At 40.5% G+C, this 16,466-nt stretch overlaps 1 protein-coding gene across 5 annotated transcripts in view; it reads left to right on the top strand.

Moving 5' to 3' along the window:
* The window catches only part of FEZ2 (fasciculation and elongation protein zeta 2), a 42,628-nt gene that overhangs the window by 19,962 nt on the left and 6,200 nt on the right, over positions 1 to 16,466 (top strand). For 2 of the 5 annotated variants that reach the window (XM_059188641.1, XM_059188642.1), the window contains exons 6-7: positions 13,922 to 14,002; positions 16,065 to 16,140. The exons of 2 other annotated variants lie outside the window; for them this stretch is intronic. In XM_059188641.1, coding sequence (XP_059044624.1) covers positions 13,922 to 14,002; positions 16,065 to 16,140 — 157 coding nt within the window. The remainder of the gene's footprint in view (positions 1 to 13,921; positions 14,003 to 16,064; positions 16,141 to 16,466) is intronic. One more of the 5 variants, XM_059188644.1, reaches the window with a different exon arrangement.

The following is a 16,466-nucleotide window of genomic DNA, read 5'->3' as shown; positions in this document are numbered from 1 at the left end:
AGCCAGCCTTGTGATACTCTTTCTTATATATATATATTTTTCACAGATGCACTGCTCTGTTTATGACTCACTTAGCTCATACTGTGATAAATAGTCAAATCTATTCTGTTTCTCTTTTACATGCAAAAATGCCCCACTAATAGTTTTTCATTTAAACTTCGTCAAAGCTGACTTTAAGAGAAGTGTGTTTTCGTTTGGATAGCTCTTATTAGATTGCTCTGAAGTTATTCTAATTTTTGCCAGCTCCTAGTTTAGAAGGATCTATTCTGACACAACTACTTGAATTTGGGGCTTTTGTTTAAAATGAACAAAACTAGCTTTTTTCTTCCCTTTTTAATTTGGAATTTTAAAATTTCACATTTGCTAAGATGACTTAGACGGAGGATTGGCAAAGCAAACTACTGCCTGAGGGCCAAATTGGCCCTCTGCCTGTTTTATAAATAAAGTTTTATTGGAACATAGCCATGTCCATTCATTTCCAGATGGTCAGTGGCTTTGGTGTTACAAGGACAGAACTGAATAGTTGTGATAGACTGAGTAGACTCCAAACTAAAATATTAACTCTCTGGCCCCTTATAGGAAAAGTTTGCCAACCCCTGATTTAGACAAAATGTAATAAAATTAAAAAACTAGAAGAAAAAATATATGCAAACCCCAGTTAAAGTGAATTAGTATAAAAAGATCACTATATTTTGACTAAAATTTATTTTAAAATGTAGCCTTGTTTTATCTAAGAGTGTATTGAATTGTTCCTTTCTTCAGGGCCCCAGTCAGCAGCCTTAGTTGTGGCTGTAGATGGTGATCCCTTGGCCATTCCATCTCCAAGCCACTTGCCTAAGCCCCTCTGCCTAGCAATAGACCTTTGTGTTTTTTTTTTCTCTTTAAGATTTTATTTATTTATTTGAGAGAGAGAGAGAGTATGCCCCGACCTTTGTGCTTTTTGTGTCAGATTCCCAGTAGCTACGTGAAGATAGCTAGCAGGTAGATCAGTTGACTCTAGATTTGGGGCCAAATGAAAAACTTAAAAATGTTGGCAGCCTTCCGGGTACACTATTTTTTTTTTTTTTTTAAAGATTTTCTTTATTTATTTGTCAGAGAGAGAGCGAGCGAGAGCGAGCACAGGCAGAGTCAGAGGGAGAAGCAGGCTCCCTGCGGAGCAAGGAGCTCGATGTGGGACTCGATCCCAGGACACTGGGATCATGACCTGAGCCGAAGGCAGCTGCTCAACCAACTGAGCCACCCAGGCATCCCCGGGTACACTATTTATAGACAGTAATAAACAGTAGTCTGAGGAAGGTAGAGGAGAAGTAGAAAAGGAGCTCATCCCCCTCCACCTCTTTTTCTAAGTAGTGGTACTCAAGAGGATCAAGTCTGCCCTATCTATGTGAGTATAAATATCAACACATTTTCAACAGTAATTTGTTGGTTACATTTGATAGCATTTCTCTGCAGGTTTCTTTTTCTCTTTTTTTTTCTGATAGTTGACATACAATGTTACATTGGTTTCAGGTGTGCAGCACAATGATTTGGCAAGTCTGTACATTATGCTGTGCTCATTGCAAGTGTAGCTGCCTCTGTCACCATACAACCGGGTTACAATAATACAGACTGTATTCCCCATGTTGCTCCTTTCATCCTGTGACTTCCTCATTCCAAAACTAGAAGCCTGTACCTCTCTTCCTCCGGCAACCACCAGCTTGTACTCTGTGTTGATGGGTCTGTTTCTGGTGTTGGTTTGTTTATTTGTTCATTGATTTTTTAGATTCCACATGTAAGTGAAGTCCTGTGGTATTTGTATGACTTATTCACTTAGCATGATACCCTTTAGGTCCATCCATGTTGATGCAAATATTAAGAATTCATTCTTTTTTGTGGCTGAGTACTATTTCACCACATCTTCTTTATCCATTTATCTTTTGATGGGCATATTTTGACTATTGTAAATAATGCTGCAGCAAATATAAGGGGTACATATACCTTTTTGAATTGGTGTTTTTGTTTTCCTTGGGTAAATATCCAGTAGTAGATCGTATGGTTTTTCTATTTTTCATTTTTTGAGGAGTCTCCATGTTGTTTTCCACAGTGGTTGCATCAGTTTACATTCCCACTAACAGTGCATGGGGATTCCCTTTTCTCCACATCCTCACCAACACTTGTTACTTTTTTTTTTTTTTTTTTTGATACTAGTTGCTCTGACAAGTATGAGATGATATCTCATTAGGGTTTCAATTTGTTATTTCCCTGATGGTTAGTGATGTTGAACATCTTTTCATATTTCTGTTGGCCTCCTGTATGTCTTCTTTGGAAATATATTTATTCAGGTCCTCTGCCCATTTTTAATTTATTTATCTTATTGGTTAATTGGTTATTGGTTTTATTGGTTAATTGGTATTGAGTTGTATAAGTTATATATTTTGATACTAACCCCCTATCAGAATATGTCCTTTGCAAATATCTTCTCTGTGTGTAGTCCTGGTTGGTGGTGGTTTTTGCTTTTGTTTCCCTGCCCAAGGCCACATGTATAGAAAAATGTTGTTAAGGCTGATGTCCAAGAGATTACTGCCTTTGTTTTCTTTAAGGAATTTTATGGTTTCAGGTCTCACATTTAGGTCTTTCTTTTTTTTAAAGATTTTATTTATTTGAGAGAGAGAGAGAGAGTGTGTGATAGCATGAGCAGGGGCCGGGGAGAGGGCGAGGGGGATCAGACTCCCCACTGAGCAGGGAGCCCAATGCTGGGCTGTATCACAGGACCCTGAGATTATGACCTCACCTGAAGGCTGATGCTTAACCAACTGAGTCACCCAGGCGGCCCTCACATTTAGGTCTTTAATCCATTTTGAATCTATTTTTGTATGTGGTATCAAAAAATGGTCTAATTTCATTCTTTTGCATGTAGCTGTCCAGTTTTCCCAGCACCATTTATTGAAAAGATTGTCTTTTCCCCATTGTATATTCTTATCTCTTTTGTTGTAGATTAATTCACCATATAAGCTTAGGTTTATTTCTGGGCTTTCTGTTCTGTTCTGCTGTTCGGTGGGACCATTTTTATGCCAGTATCATACTATTTGATTACTACAGTTTTGTGGTATATCTTGAAGTCTGGGATTGTGATACCTCCAGCTTTGTTCTTTCTCAAGATTGCTTTGACCATTTGGATCTTTGGTGATTCTGTACAAATTTTAGGATTACTTGTTCGAGTTCTATGAAAAATAATATTGGTATTTTGACAGGGATTGTGTTGAATCTGTAGATTGCTTTGGGTAGTGTGAACATTTTAGCAATATTTAGCAACTGTTCTTGCAGTCCATTAGCATGGTATATCTTTCCATTTGTGGTGCCTTCAGTTTATTTCATCAGAATTCTATAAAAGTTCTCAGAGTACAGGCCTTTCACCTCCTTGGTTAAGTTTATCCCTAGGTAATCATTTTCTTCTTTTTTCTTTTGGTGCAACTATAAATTGGATTGTTTTCTTAATTTCTCTTTCTGCTACTTTGTTATTAGTGTATAGAAACACAACAGGTTTCTGTATATTAATTTTGTATTCTGCAATGTTACTGCACTCATTTATTAGTTTTGGTATTATGTAGAATCTTTTGGATTTTCTATTATTAGTAACATGTCATCTGCAAATAGTGACAGTTTAACTTTTTTCTTCTTTATGCCTTTTATTTCTGATTGCTCTTGATTTCTAGGGGAGAGGGACCTTGTCATGTTCCTAAAAGCTTTTTCTCATTGAGTGTTATGTGAGCTGTGGGTTTGTCATAAGGCCTTTATTATCTTGAGGTATATTCCTTCCAACCTCACTTTATTGAGAGTTTTTATCATAAGCAGATGTTGAATTTTGTCAAATGTTTTTTCCTGCATCTAATGAAATGATCATATGGTTTTTATCTTTCATTTTGTTAATGTGATGTATCACATTGATTGATTTGTAGATATTGAACCATCCTTGCATCCATGGAATAAATCCCACTTTATCGAGGTGAATGATTCTTTCAGTGTATTGTTGAATTTGGTTTGCTAATACTGTGTTGAGGATTTTTGCAAATATGCTCATTAGGGATATTGCCTGTAGTTTTCTTTTTTTGTAATGTCTTTGGTTTTGTTTTGAGTAATAATGTTTGCCTCACAGAATGAATTTGGAAGCTTTCCTTCCTCTTCAGGTTTTTGGAGTTGTTTGAAGAGAATAGGTATCAACTCTTAATATTTGGTACAGTTTGCCTATAAATTCATCTGGTCATGGACTTTTGTTTGTTTAGGGTTTTTGATTACAGATTTAATTTTGTTCCTAGTAATCAGTCTGTTCAGATTTTCTTTTTCTTCCTGATTCAGTTTTGGAAGACAGTCTGTTTCTAGGAATTAATCCACCTCATCAAGATTTTCCAATTTGTTGGCATATACTTTTTTATAGTAGTTTCTTACAATCCTTCATATTTTTCTTTATTGTAATAGGCATTTCTAAAAATTAGTGTTAAGGCCATAGAATGGAAAGTCATTGTAGGGTAGAGAGAAACTTGGATGTGTAATTTTATTGTTTTAATAGTTCATACCTATGAATTATGAATTAGTTTAGATGTAATGCAGGTTTATTTTATGAAAGATAGTATTGCCTAGAGAATTGTGTCACCACCAGTTTTTGTTTACCATTATCTACTATTTGTTTTCTACATTTTTCTTTTGGTGACAGACTGGTAATAGTGAGCTTTCATGACCCAGCAGTTAAAAATCAAATCAGGAGTCTGTTCTTGACTCTTTATGCCTTGGAGAGGTGTGTTTATTGTTTGTTAATATAACACAAATTCACATAAAAGCCACAATATGCCAGCAAACTGTAGTCATATTATATACTGAGAGTATTCGTAAGTATCAGGAAATAATTCATAAAATTGCCAGGGTTAATTATTTTACTCTAATTTTAGTAGGTTTGAAAGTGTTTGCCAACACTTAATTACCACATTAATATTAAATTACATAAAAATTTACAAAGATCTTCAAATAAAAAAAATAGATAGACACTATTCCGTTTAACTTCTAACCTTGAAAATCTTCATACCACATCTTTCTGTTCTGAGAGCAAATTCCAAAATAAGTAGCTTAATATTCAAAACATACTCAACTATTTATCTGCTTTGGTATAACTCCTATCTTCTAATTTACTTGGATCTGCTTTTTTTTATGCAGAAACTAGTTTTTGGTAGAATCTGCATTTGTAACTGCTTTATAGTTCACATTAAAAGTATTTGATTTGAAGAAGTGTCAAAATAAACAGATTCAAATTTTATATCTTAGGTAATACCTTACTTATTTAAATATAATGCTTTGTAATTTTTTTTTAACATTTATTGCTTTCTGTTCTATTTTTCTTGTGTTTTATGTTTCAATTATTTTAAGAATTTAAAAATTAAAACTATTGTTCTGTAAGTCAATATTTGAAAATTGTGTCATGCAAACTATTGCAAATGATATAATTTATAAGGAACCATAATTATGTTTGAATTTCACTTTCTTTTGAACCTCTCGAGTATAAAGAATATTAATGGAGTCAGAGCATAAATTAGGATACGAGTCGGGAAATAGATGAAAAGCATTTCTTAATTGCTTTTCCTAACCTTTTTTCTGACACTGAGCTTTGAATTTGGGATTTTTAAAAGATTTCCTGATCCTTAGAGATCTGTGCCATTGGGTGTCAGATAAGGCTAAGAGAAAAGTCTGATAGCAGGAAATGTCTGAATTTTCTGAATTTTTCAGAAAAGTCTGGCCTCCTGGTTAGTTTTTCCCTTCCCTGTGTTGGATCCTGCTTTCTGTGAAATAAGTTAAGCTGGTGAATATGCTGTGCAGAGAATGATTTGATAAGTTTAGGACTCCAGAAGAGAAATAACAAATCACCTCTCTGTATCTGATTCTTGTTGCTTTTCGATTTACACAGTGTTTTCTAGCTCTTTTTCTTGTTCAGAAAGACCTTGAATAACCTTCAAGTGTTACTTGTTTTCAGTTCAAGTTTTTTGGCTGAGTTGTGTATTTAGTGTCTTCTTCATGTTGTCTAAAGCTCCTTAGGCTAGAGAATATAGTCAGGAGTGTATTATTTCTCAGTTGCCATCTTATTTATATGAGGAGAACTAAAATGACTCATTACTTGTTCTGGAGAAAAGTGGAAAGATGTAGTTACTTCTTTTTGGGAGCTACGTCCCAAATGTTCTTCTAGCCTTTCTAGAGGAATGTTAGGAATATTTTTGGATATTTTTGGATTTCTGTATTTGCTGAACTCTTTGCTAAGTGATTCCCATGGACTGCTTCATTTAATCCTCACAGCAACCCTATAGGTTTTATTAATATTCCTGCCATTTCATAAATGGGTAGACAGAAGCTCAGCAGAGGCCTCAGTGCACAGCACCTGTCCACACTGGCTCGAGCACGTAAGACAGAGGTGTGTGCAAGGGACCCTTGGCTCTGCCTTTCTCCTGGTCAGACGTGTAGGCGTTTTGTCTGTGGGCCTGGAGATCTTGGCTCCTTTCCCTCTTTCAGATTTTTCCAGTTTTTGTTTTTAATCTTCTGTATCTTGTTTATACTTTGTTCCTGGTTTTGTATGGGAAAAGATTCCAGAGAATGACTGATTTGGAGCCTCAATACTACTCACGCCAGGGAAGGAAATGGTCATGAGGTAGCTGTGAGTATTCTCCTTGTAAAGCATGTGAATGGAGCCCAGGACTGAGTAAACTTCCCCTCATCCTTACTGTTACTTGGCACTTTGTCAGCAGTGAGGGAAACAATAAAATAAGTACTGTTGTGCTTAATCATTTTCCTGCTTATATAAATGGGCTCATATCAAAAATTCCATTCTGAGAAGGACATTTTTCAGAGCTGCTAACTCCTTTGTAAAGATATGGTGAAAAACAGATGGATAGATCACAAAATTTTAGATCCCCAGAATCTTTGCTAGCTCTTCACTTTGCATTTGAACGTTTCGATCCTTCGAATTTAGAAATGGTAGATTAAATGGAGGAAGGATTAGGTTTTCTGACATATTTAATATTGCAGTTGTTTTGTTTGTTTATTTATTTATTATGTATTCATTCATTCGTTCATTCATTTATTGATTTTTTAAGATTTTATTTATTTGACAGAGACACAACAAGAGAGGGAACACAAGCAGGGGGAGTGGGAGAAGGAGAAGCAGACTTCCCGCCCAGCTGGGAGCCCGGTGCAGGGCTTGTTCTCCGGACCCGGGGCTCATGATTCGAGCAGAAAGCAGCTGCTTCACGACTGAGCCATCCAGGTGCCCCGCAGTTGTTTATTTTAATTAAGCTAAATTAAAGTTAGAAATCCTTAATATCCTTTATTTCATTGCGCATTCCTAACTGCGAGATTTCTGAAAGTGCTGTGACGTGCCTGTGGTACTTTTACCATGAGAAATATTCAACAAAGAAACGCTTCTCTCCTTCTCTTCCTCCCCCTGCCCTCCCCGTTAAATTGAAGCATAGACAAAACCCTCCCTCTGGCCCCGTGTAGTACCCTAAGCACCTAATCACACCACGTCCGCTCTCAAGATTATAAATGTAGTGTTTCTAAATGAGGTGAAGTTTACTAAAAAGTAAGTTTAATCTGCCTCTGAGGTTTTATCTTTTTAAAGTTCATTTTGCCTTCCAAAAGGGTGTATTGTTTTCTGGAATTTATAGGGCAGTTGTGAACCCATCTGTTGTGTGCTCTCTGGAGCTCTTTTCCTTGTCCTCTGGCCTGGTCTTTCCATTCCTTGATCCTTCCAGCTCATCGATCTTCTGCTTGCTACTTTTTTGTTATCCTAGGGGTTCTGTATTTCTTAGTCACTCCATTGTTTTACAAACCTTGTCAGCAAGATTATTTATCTTACTTTATTAATCTCACACTGACTTCCTAGACCAGGTTCTTCGGTAGACTTTTTCAGAACTCCGTTGTTGACTTCTTTGACAAATAACTTTGTATCTTGTCATGTCATCTTTCTTCTGTTTGCCTTCAGATTATTTTTGCTTTTAAGCACTTAAAAAAAAAAATTCTCTCCTACAAGAAGTCAAGAGAAAAAATTTGTCTCTTCATGGTATGGTTACCCTAGGCTGTAAGACTCTTGGGCTCTGGTCTTAGAGATGTTCAGCCGTGGCTTAGCAGACATATAAATGCCATTGGAGTAGATAACTCTGAATGTGTCATTTGGCCATGCATTTTTTCCTTCTAGAGCACTCACATTCTAACCTTAAGTGACCTTGCAGTCCTGTACTCTTGAGTATGTGTGTGTTTTGATTTGCCATCTTAAAGAAACCATGGGTCATCTTGGTTGAGATAATTCATAGATTGACACGATTTATAAATAAGAGACCTTTACAAATGATAACATTTAATCACCTATTTCACTGGTGTGGATACAAGCGTCTCTGGGTTTAGTAACTGCCCTCCAGGCAGATATCAGTGGCAAGCCTGGGAGACACCTCTGAGCCCTGCTTTCTAGTTCAGTATTTTTCTATCCCAGTTGACTCTTAGAAAATTTTCTGATTGCAAATACTTGTGACTAAGGTGTGGTTCCTAGTTCCATCCGTAAATCTGAAAGTATTTCCCTGGTATGGGTAATAATTGATACTTAAGCCAGTGACTGTCCATCAGATGCCTCCTGCGTGCTGAGGATGGGTTGTGCTTTGTTGGTAACGGGAAGAAGTATCTGACATTATTTCTGCCCTTAACGATGGTGAGAACTTAACTGAATTTATTAAAAATTAACCCAACCTGGGGCACCTGGGTGGCTCAGTTGGTTAAGTGTCCTCCTCTTGATTTTGGCTTACGTCATGATCTCAGGGTCGCAAGGTTGAGCCCCTTGTCATGCTCTGTGCTGGGCGTGGAGCCTGCTTGAGATTCTCTCTCCCTCTTATTTGCTCCCCAGCCCTGCCTCAGCTCTCTCTCCCAAAAAAAAAAAAAAATTAACCCAAACTTTTTTTCTTTCTCTGCTGTTTTCTGTAGATATTGTGCCTCACCCCCACTTTGAAAAAAGTCTGGATTATCTTTTCTCTTACTACTATGAGACAAGCATGTACTGATCTCCAGTTCTGTGCCAGGCACAAGTAGTAAGGATGCAGAGTGAACCCCAGCGCGTGGGGGCGTGCTGCGGGTGCGCGGGGGGTCCCGCTGACAAACCGCGCAGTGTGCTTTTTGCAGTGATTCTCAGCCAGGCCAGGTTGCCTCCCTGTACGATTTTAGGCAGTGTCCAAGCACACTTGTCCTTGTCACAAGCAGATGAGGTGAGGGGCAGTGCTACCAGCATTCTGAGTAGAGGCCAATGATGCCATTCAACATGCCGCCCTGCACAGGACTGCCCCCGCGACAAAGGACTGCTCCCTGACTCCACACGTCAGTACTGTCAAGGCTGAGAGGCCGAGGTGTGCGGTGATAACTGCTGTATTCAGAGCAGCTGCCATGCTCTTGGTGTGTTCTGTGCCTGGCCCCATCTCGTGATGGAGGTGTGGATAAATGACTCTTACCCCTGCTTTGGTTCAGGGGTCTGGGAAAGGCTGAGTTGAATCTGGAGGACAAGAAGAAGAAGGGACAGGCATACCAGGCAGAGGGCATGGTGGAGGCAACCATCTGGAGGTGACAGGCACATCTGGGGCCCCGAAGGTGGTTCACTAAGCCTAGAAGTTGAGAGAGAAAGCTGAAGGCAAGAGAGAAAGTCACTCAGAAGAGGGTGTGGAAATAGCAAAGTAGAAGGCGGAAGGAAACCAAAAAGAGGTTTTAAGTGGATCATTCCCTGTTCAGATTTGTCTTTTGGCAGGATAACTTCAGTGTTTCAAGGAGAGCTCATTGGAAGGGGGGGTCAGGAAGGCTGGTGCACTTACTCGGGTAAGCAACGAGCCACACAGTTACAACAGGGCTGGGAAAATGCTTGACTTTCAGAGATAGGAAGGAGGTGGAACATATTGGTTGGGCAGCAGGGAAGAGAGGGTGAAGGGTGGGCCGCTGATTCCCGACTTGGGCAAACGTAGGTGGAACCCATGTGTCCCCTCCCCACACGGAGATACACAGGTCTGGTTAACAGCAACTGCATCAAGCCTCAGGCCCAGCATCTCTGGGGGGATACCTGCCAGTCCGCTCTGCTCCGGAGCAGCCTGCCCTGTTAGCACCTCTGCCCACGCGGCCGGAGCTGCAGTGAAAGCTGCTGATGGGAAGGAGGGGAGATCGAGCTACTCGGGAGCTACTGTTCCTGTCCTGCTCGGGGAAACCAGCAGGGCCCCCGCGCACTGGCTGTGGAATGAACGCCGGGGCTGGCCCGTTTGGCCACTTTGGGTCTTGTTCCCTGAGAGGCTCTCCTGTCCACTGTTCTTTGTAGCTCGTCAGGGAGGGTGTTGACTTCACGCCGCAGCTTAGACGTCACCTCCTCTGAAAGCTTTGCTTTGACATCTGGAATGAAAGTTGGAGTTGTAGCTCTGGGCTGCGCGCACCGTCAGCGCCCTCGCGGGGTTACGGGTTCTACCCCCGCAGCTCTTGGGGCTCTTCTGCCAGCATGTCGGGTCACCAGGGGAGGGGGCGCTCACTCCAAGTCGCTGCTGCCTGTAGCATCTGGCTCCTGGGTTTTGAACGATTGGATCCAGGAACGAGAGAGATCCAGAAGAGGAATAGGACTTAAAACAAACAAACAAACCCCGTTATTTCTGGTGGCAGAAAGGAAGATGAGTTCAGGTCTGGATGTGGGCAGTCTCAGCAGGATTCAGGTGCAGATGGCCAAGAGGCCACTGAACACCCAAGTGACACTCAGGAGGGTCGTTTGTTGCAGTAAAGCTGGCTGACGTGACCAGAGCCCTCCCCCAGTGCTGGGCTCGGTTCTCAGCCCATTCCTTCTCTTGGCAAAGGGAGCTGTACATTCGTGACAGCAGACGGGAAAGACGGCGGCGTGGGACTGTCCAGAGAGTGTGCCTGAGAAAAACGGAGGACAGAACCCGGAGGGCACTGGTGTATGAGAGCTTAGCCCAGAAAGGGGCACCTCTCGGAAGGGGCAGCCAGAGGGGCAGGGGGAAGCTCAGGGCTCTGGAGGGACCTGGGTAGGCGTCCAGGGGAGGGGGCACCGGGGAGAGCTTACCAGGGGCCTCGGGGATCTGAGAAGTGTCCCAGGACCTCAGTGTCAGAGGCCTGGGAAGCCCTGGGACGAGCTGTTTGAAGAAAGCCCGGGGAAGGGAAGTCGGTGAGGGCTGGAGAATTTCAGGTTGGCCCCGCGAAGAGCGGGGAGGGAGGACAGGGCTGTGATTCCCGCCTGGGGGGTGGGATTGATGGCAGCCGGAGCCCCAGTGGAGGAATGTTCTCCGACATCTCTCTCAGCCGGTTTTGTTGTATTTCCTGTGACCCTTTAGATGTCACCGTGCGGTCCTTTCCCCGGCAGGACGGGAGGCAGTCCTGTGTTACCGGCAGCAGCATTGCTTCCTGCTCAGGCCACCGCGGGGACTTGGGCGCCTGCCCTGGACTCAGCTGCCCTCACTAGGGAGAGTTCCTTTACTCCTTTGTGGGATCAGCTGTTAGTTTCCTGCTTTTCCAGGTTGCTGTGGCTTCAGGTGGCTGCATCTCCCCTTGCTTCCCCCCAGCCTGGTCGCTCAGAGGTCACCAGGCAGGCTGCCGGCAGTGGCGGCGCTCAGTGGAGCCCACAGCTGCACGTTTAAGAAGGAAACCTCAGTTTCAGCTGGAACCTCGGAGCTTCCAAATGTGCATCTATTTTTTATTTATACTTTTGCAGTGACAGACATAGATTTCCAACTGGGGAGGTACAGCCAGTGTTTCTAGAACGTGCTGTTCAAATGTAAAGTATACCCCAGTCTCCTGATGCATGGAGGCTAAAAGTCTTCACCTTGTTTGACGGTTCCCGAATCTATGTCTGGCTTTAATATGCCTCAGGATAATGGAGTCAGAGTATGTAGAGAATGAGGTACTTTTTCTTGGTTGCTTTTGAGAGAAAATACATTTGATAGAATTTAAGAAATGACTGTAGCTTCTGGAGCCAAAGTAGTTCATCTCTTAATAATATGCTTAAAAATGTGAGCAAATTATATGATAGCATATGAAAAAGCTACAAAACAAAAATCTACGAAAGAGTTATGCGTAGGTTTTCTTTTAAAACTAGCTTACGTCGTCAAAGGGAATATAGTTATGCTATCAGCAAAGTGAAGCGCATTCAATCAAGGGGACAGGACCAGACATTTTGTTCTTGCCAGAACAAAACGGCCTGCAGTCTGCGGAGGAGTCTGTGGGGAGGGACCATTGAGGAGGAGAGGCATGGATGTATATGTTCTCCAAAGATGGTAACATTTGGTACTCAGATTTTCGATAATAGCATTGAGTACTTGACTGATAAAGAGGCATTTAGCTCCTTCATGACTGAAATTCGTTGTGTTTCTCAACTTTTTGTTGTTAGGACTTATTTTTACTCTTAAAATTCACTGAAGACCCCAAAGAGCTTTGATTTATTACATAAGTCATATTGGTGGATAATTATTATATTAGTTGAAATTATTATATATAGATGAAATTTTTAAAAGATTACCAATCATTTAAAAATGCCAATAAGAAATTCATTGATGTTTATACAAATAGCATGTTTTATGAAAAATAACTCTATTTTAAAAAAATTAGTGAGAAACAATGGCATTCCTATGCATTTTTGTTAATCTTGTTAATACCTGGCTTAATTTAAGAGAGCTAGAGCCTTAAATCTGCTTCTGCATTCAGCCTGTCATTTTGGAATATTTCACTATAAGTCATGAAAGAATGAAAGGGGAAAAAGCAAATCATGCCTTATTATATCTGAGAAAATAATTTTGAGCTCATGGACCCTAAGAGTGTTTCAGGGACGTCGTGGGGGTGTTCCTGGGCCACACTTTGAGAACCACTCGGCTAAATCATACGTTCTTGAAAGCAGAGATTGTTCCCGTGGTTTCCTCTTCTGCTCCTGGGGGCCTGGTAAATATTTGTTATATTGACTCCTCAAATGTGTTCACTGATTCAACTTTCCTCTGCAAAAATCCAGAGAGGGGGCCCATTGGGTGAATCAGGACTAAACTCCCTTTCCAGGATGCCTTCCTCCTTAATTAGTCACACCGTAAGAGCCCATCTCAGGCCTCTGACTCAACAGCCAGAGAGGTGCCACTGGACTCTTTTCCCTGCGTCTGATGACATTGCAGACTGGTCACAAATCAAGATAAGTAGTTGAGGGAAAAAATATCCCTTTATAGTACAGTGAATTCTAGGAAGTCTCAGAGGTTGGTGGGGGAAAGAAGCGAGCATCGTTTCCTAGAAACAGAGTGGGAAAGCCTCTGTGGAAGTGAGAGGGGCCTGCTGGCACGTGGGGTCCGCTCTGCTCTCCAGGAAGCACATGTGCTCCTGCAGTTCGCGCTTTCTGCACCAAGGCGGTGGCGGGCAGCCCGAAGAGCGGGTGGGAAGCCGTCCTCAGCTCTCCAAGTAACGGCATCCTCGTTTGCCAAACGCTACGTTCGTATTTCTCCCAACGGGTGGTAGAAGTATGCCAACTTAGGCTGAAAATATGCATACTGTTAGTATTAAGTTCTCAGACTTTTGATAAAATGTAGGTAAATAATATCAAAAGGTAGCTTAAAACTTAGGCAGTAAATTTTGCCGAAGACAGAGGTGTGTACAACTTAGGCTATTGACGTTGGAGCCAATTTAATTATACGTCTGGTGAGGACAGTCTTCGGGAATCTAGTGGCATGATAGCCATTGTTTGACTTGCAAGGAAATGCAAGCAAAAACTGTTGGAAAACAGCATGATTTTGGTCTGCTTTATCTGAATGAGTAGTGGCATTTTCTAACTGCTTGTCTCTTGGGCACGTAAGTCACCGTGGTGCGATCTTACTAACAGTCTTTGAACTTCTTTCCCTGTCCTTGTCTTCCGGCCGCGCGTTGCTGCCTTTAGCGCTTCAGCGTGGAAGGGATCTCCACTGTCATTCAGAATGGCCTCCGCCACACCTTTGGGAATTCAGGTGGAGAGAAACAGGTGCTGGCTTAGCCTTATTTTCCTCATTCTCTGCTTTATTGTTGCTTGTGTAAGTGAAGGTCCTGAGAGCTGGCAGTTTTACTAATGTACTAAGACTATTGCTTAAAAAGAGAGAAGTGAAAGTTCACCATTTTTACAGTCTTGATAAAGCACACAGTTACCTTTCACATGTTTCAGAACTCCATTTTCCACTACCTTTAAACAAATTGCGTTGACACCATGAGATGCATGTATAGAATGTAGAACTAAACTAGAATATGCCACGCTAATTCCAAAAGTTTGAGAAACAAGATGTCATTTTTGTGGGAAGAGGAAAGGTAATGTTGGTGACTTTTTGATAAGAGTCCTAGGTCAAACATGTCAGTAAGAGTATATGTATATCTTCTCTCCTTTTAAATGAAATTCCAGTGTTTTTAAGGTGTATCATGTAGTGAGCCAACTTACTGCCTGCCAAGTGAGGCATGCAACCTGATTTATGCAAATCTATACGTGAATAGACGTACACAGTCAAATGTGTAGCACTTTGCTTTATATTAACATTTTTGTATAATGATTTAAGGAGGATCGTGAACAGAGGAAACCCAACCATATTAGTGAGTGTGCTTAAAATTACTTTTCACAATTTGAAATTTTCACTTTAAAAAGAAAACTTCATTGTAGCTCTTAAGTGTGAGAAAATGTGCAGAATGTAGCTTTTGACATTTTATCGAAAGAAAACATTTGAGTGTAGGGTTTTTACTAAAAGATAGTTTCTGTATTGCCCAAGAAGGGCAATAATATTAAATAATCCTTCACACTGACATTTCTAGCTCTATTAAGGGATGGTCTAAAATTTGCTTATTATTTTTTTTATTCTGGCACCTCTACCTCTCTCAGATGCACAGGATGGCATAGTAGCCTCCAGACTGACCCACACATGCCAGTGGGACAGGAAGCTTGAGAGCGTAGCCTTCCTGATGTCTCAGAGGCCAGCTTGCCTGACACACACTCTATTCGTGAAACCCCCGGGGGGCTTGTTTCCAGCTTCTGGTGTATTCTTCATAGAGAAACATTCAGTGCTACCGTTGGGTATCACCTTGGAGAAGTCTACACCAAAAGATAGTGGGAATTTTTTCTTAAACATGGAATAATTCACTTTTCCTACTTATCCTCAAAAACTGCTTTACCTTGTCTTTTGATTACGAGGTCACCCACGGATGAAAGCACTCACGGAGGATTAGGAATAGAGCGGAGATAGAGCAAGGACTGAGTAATGGGTGGGTCTCAAAAGATTCTGAGTAAGACAACAGTAGATCTCCAGATGAGCACATGCAGACCACATGGAACTATAGTGGAGTGGTCAGAGCAGGAACATCTGGACAATAATATTTAGATTCTGCTTTCATGGGACATATTTATAGGCCATAACTCTTGATACTTGTGAGCCTTTATAGTAGCGAACGAGGCCATTTGTCTCGATATCAGATGTGAATTTTTATTATTCACTGGACCGCCCTCTCCTTTCACTTTTCTCTTTTCCTTTAATGCCTTTAAACATCCTAAATAATTTAAAATAATAATAATAATAATAATAATAATAATAATAATAATACACCTCTAAAATTGGTATGTGTGTCTGTGGTAGTACATGACCATTTTGTTCAACCAGAAAAAAATGGTCTGAAACAGAATTTTTTGGGCATTGGGGATGATTTGGTTTATGCAGAACTGTCAAAACTATTAAAACTACATTTTTAGTTTTAAATTACTATTTTTAAAGTGTGTTGAAAATATACAAGGAGAATGTTAGATAAGACTTTAATAATGAATATATTGAACAGTTCACCCTCAGACCTGATTTTGTGAAATTTTCAATAACTGAAAGGTGGAAAAAAATGGATATTTATGTTAACATTGAGCTTGATTAAAGCAGACAGAGGTGGGCAAAAAAAAGAGCCCCAGCTGAGATAGTAAGATACTTCATTTCATGTTATAAAATAGACCTTTAGTAACTGTATCAAATTTTTGCAGATAAGGTCCTTCAGATTTAAGTGACATTTTTTTTTTTTTTTTGACTTGGCAGTACTTGACAACAGTCATTCCTTATGAGAAAAAAAATGGACCACCATCTGTTGAAGATCTTCAGATATTAACAAAAAGTGAGCAAAGACAAAATTAAACTCTTACCATATTTACTTTTGCTGATTCTGCTGCTTTCGGTTGGTTGATTGTTGCTGTTATTGTTTTGTTTTGTCAATTTAGGGTAGTAAATGATGGATGATGTCATTATTTACTGAGAATGAAACCATGGATGGCTTATAACATCAAACATGACACTAAGTCCAGAGTTGATTTGTATTTTTTGTGCTTTGTCTTACCTTTTGAAATATTTACAAGCTGAACTTTTGAGGAAAAAAATGTAACTTGGTTCTTCATCATCTCTTGGATGTTTAAGAACATATAATTTTTTTTTAAAGATTTTATT

The sequence above is a fragment of the Mustela lutreola genome, chromosome 9, assembly GCF_030435805.1.
Source record: "Mustela lutreola isolate mMusLut2 chromosome 9, mMusLut2.pri, whole genome shotgun sequence".
In the NCBI taxonomy this organism is placed as follows: Eukaryota; Metazoa; Chordata; class Mammalia; order Carnivora; family Mustelidae; genus Mustela; species Mustela lutreola.
Note: the sequence above shows the minus strand (reverse complement) of the source record. Positions and strands in the feature narration are given on the sequence as shown.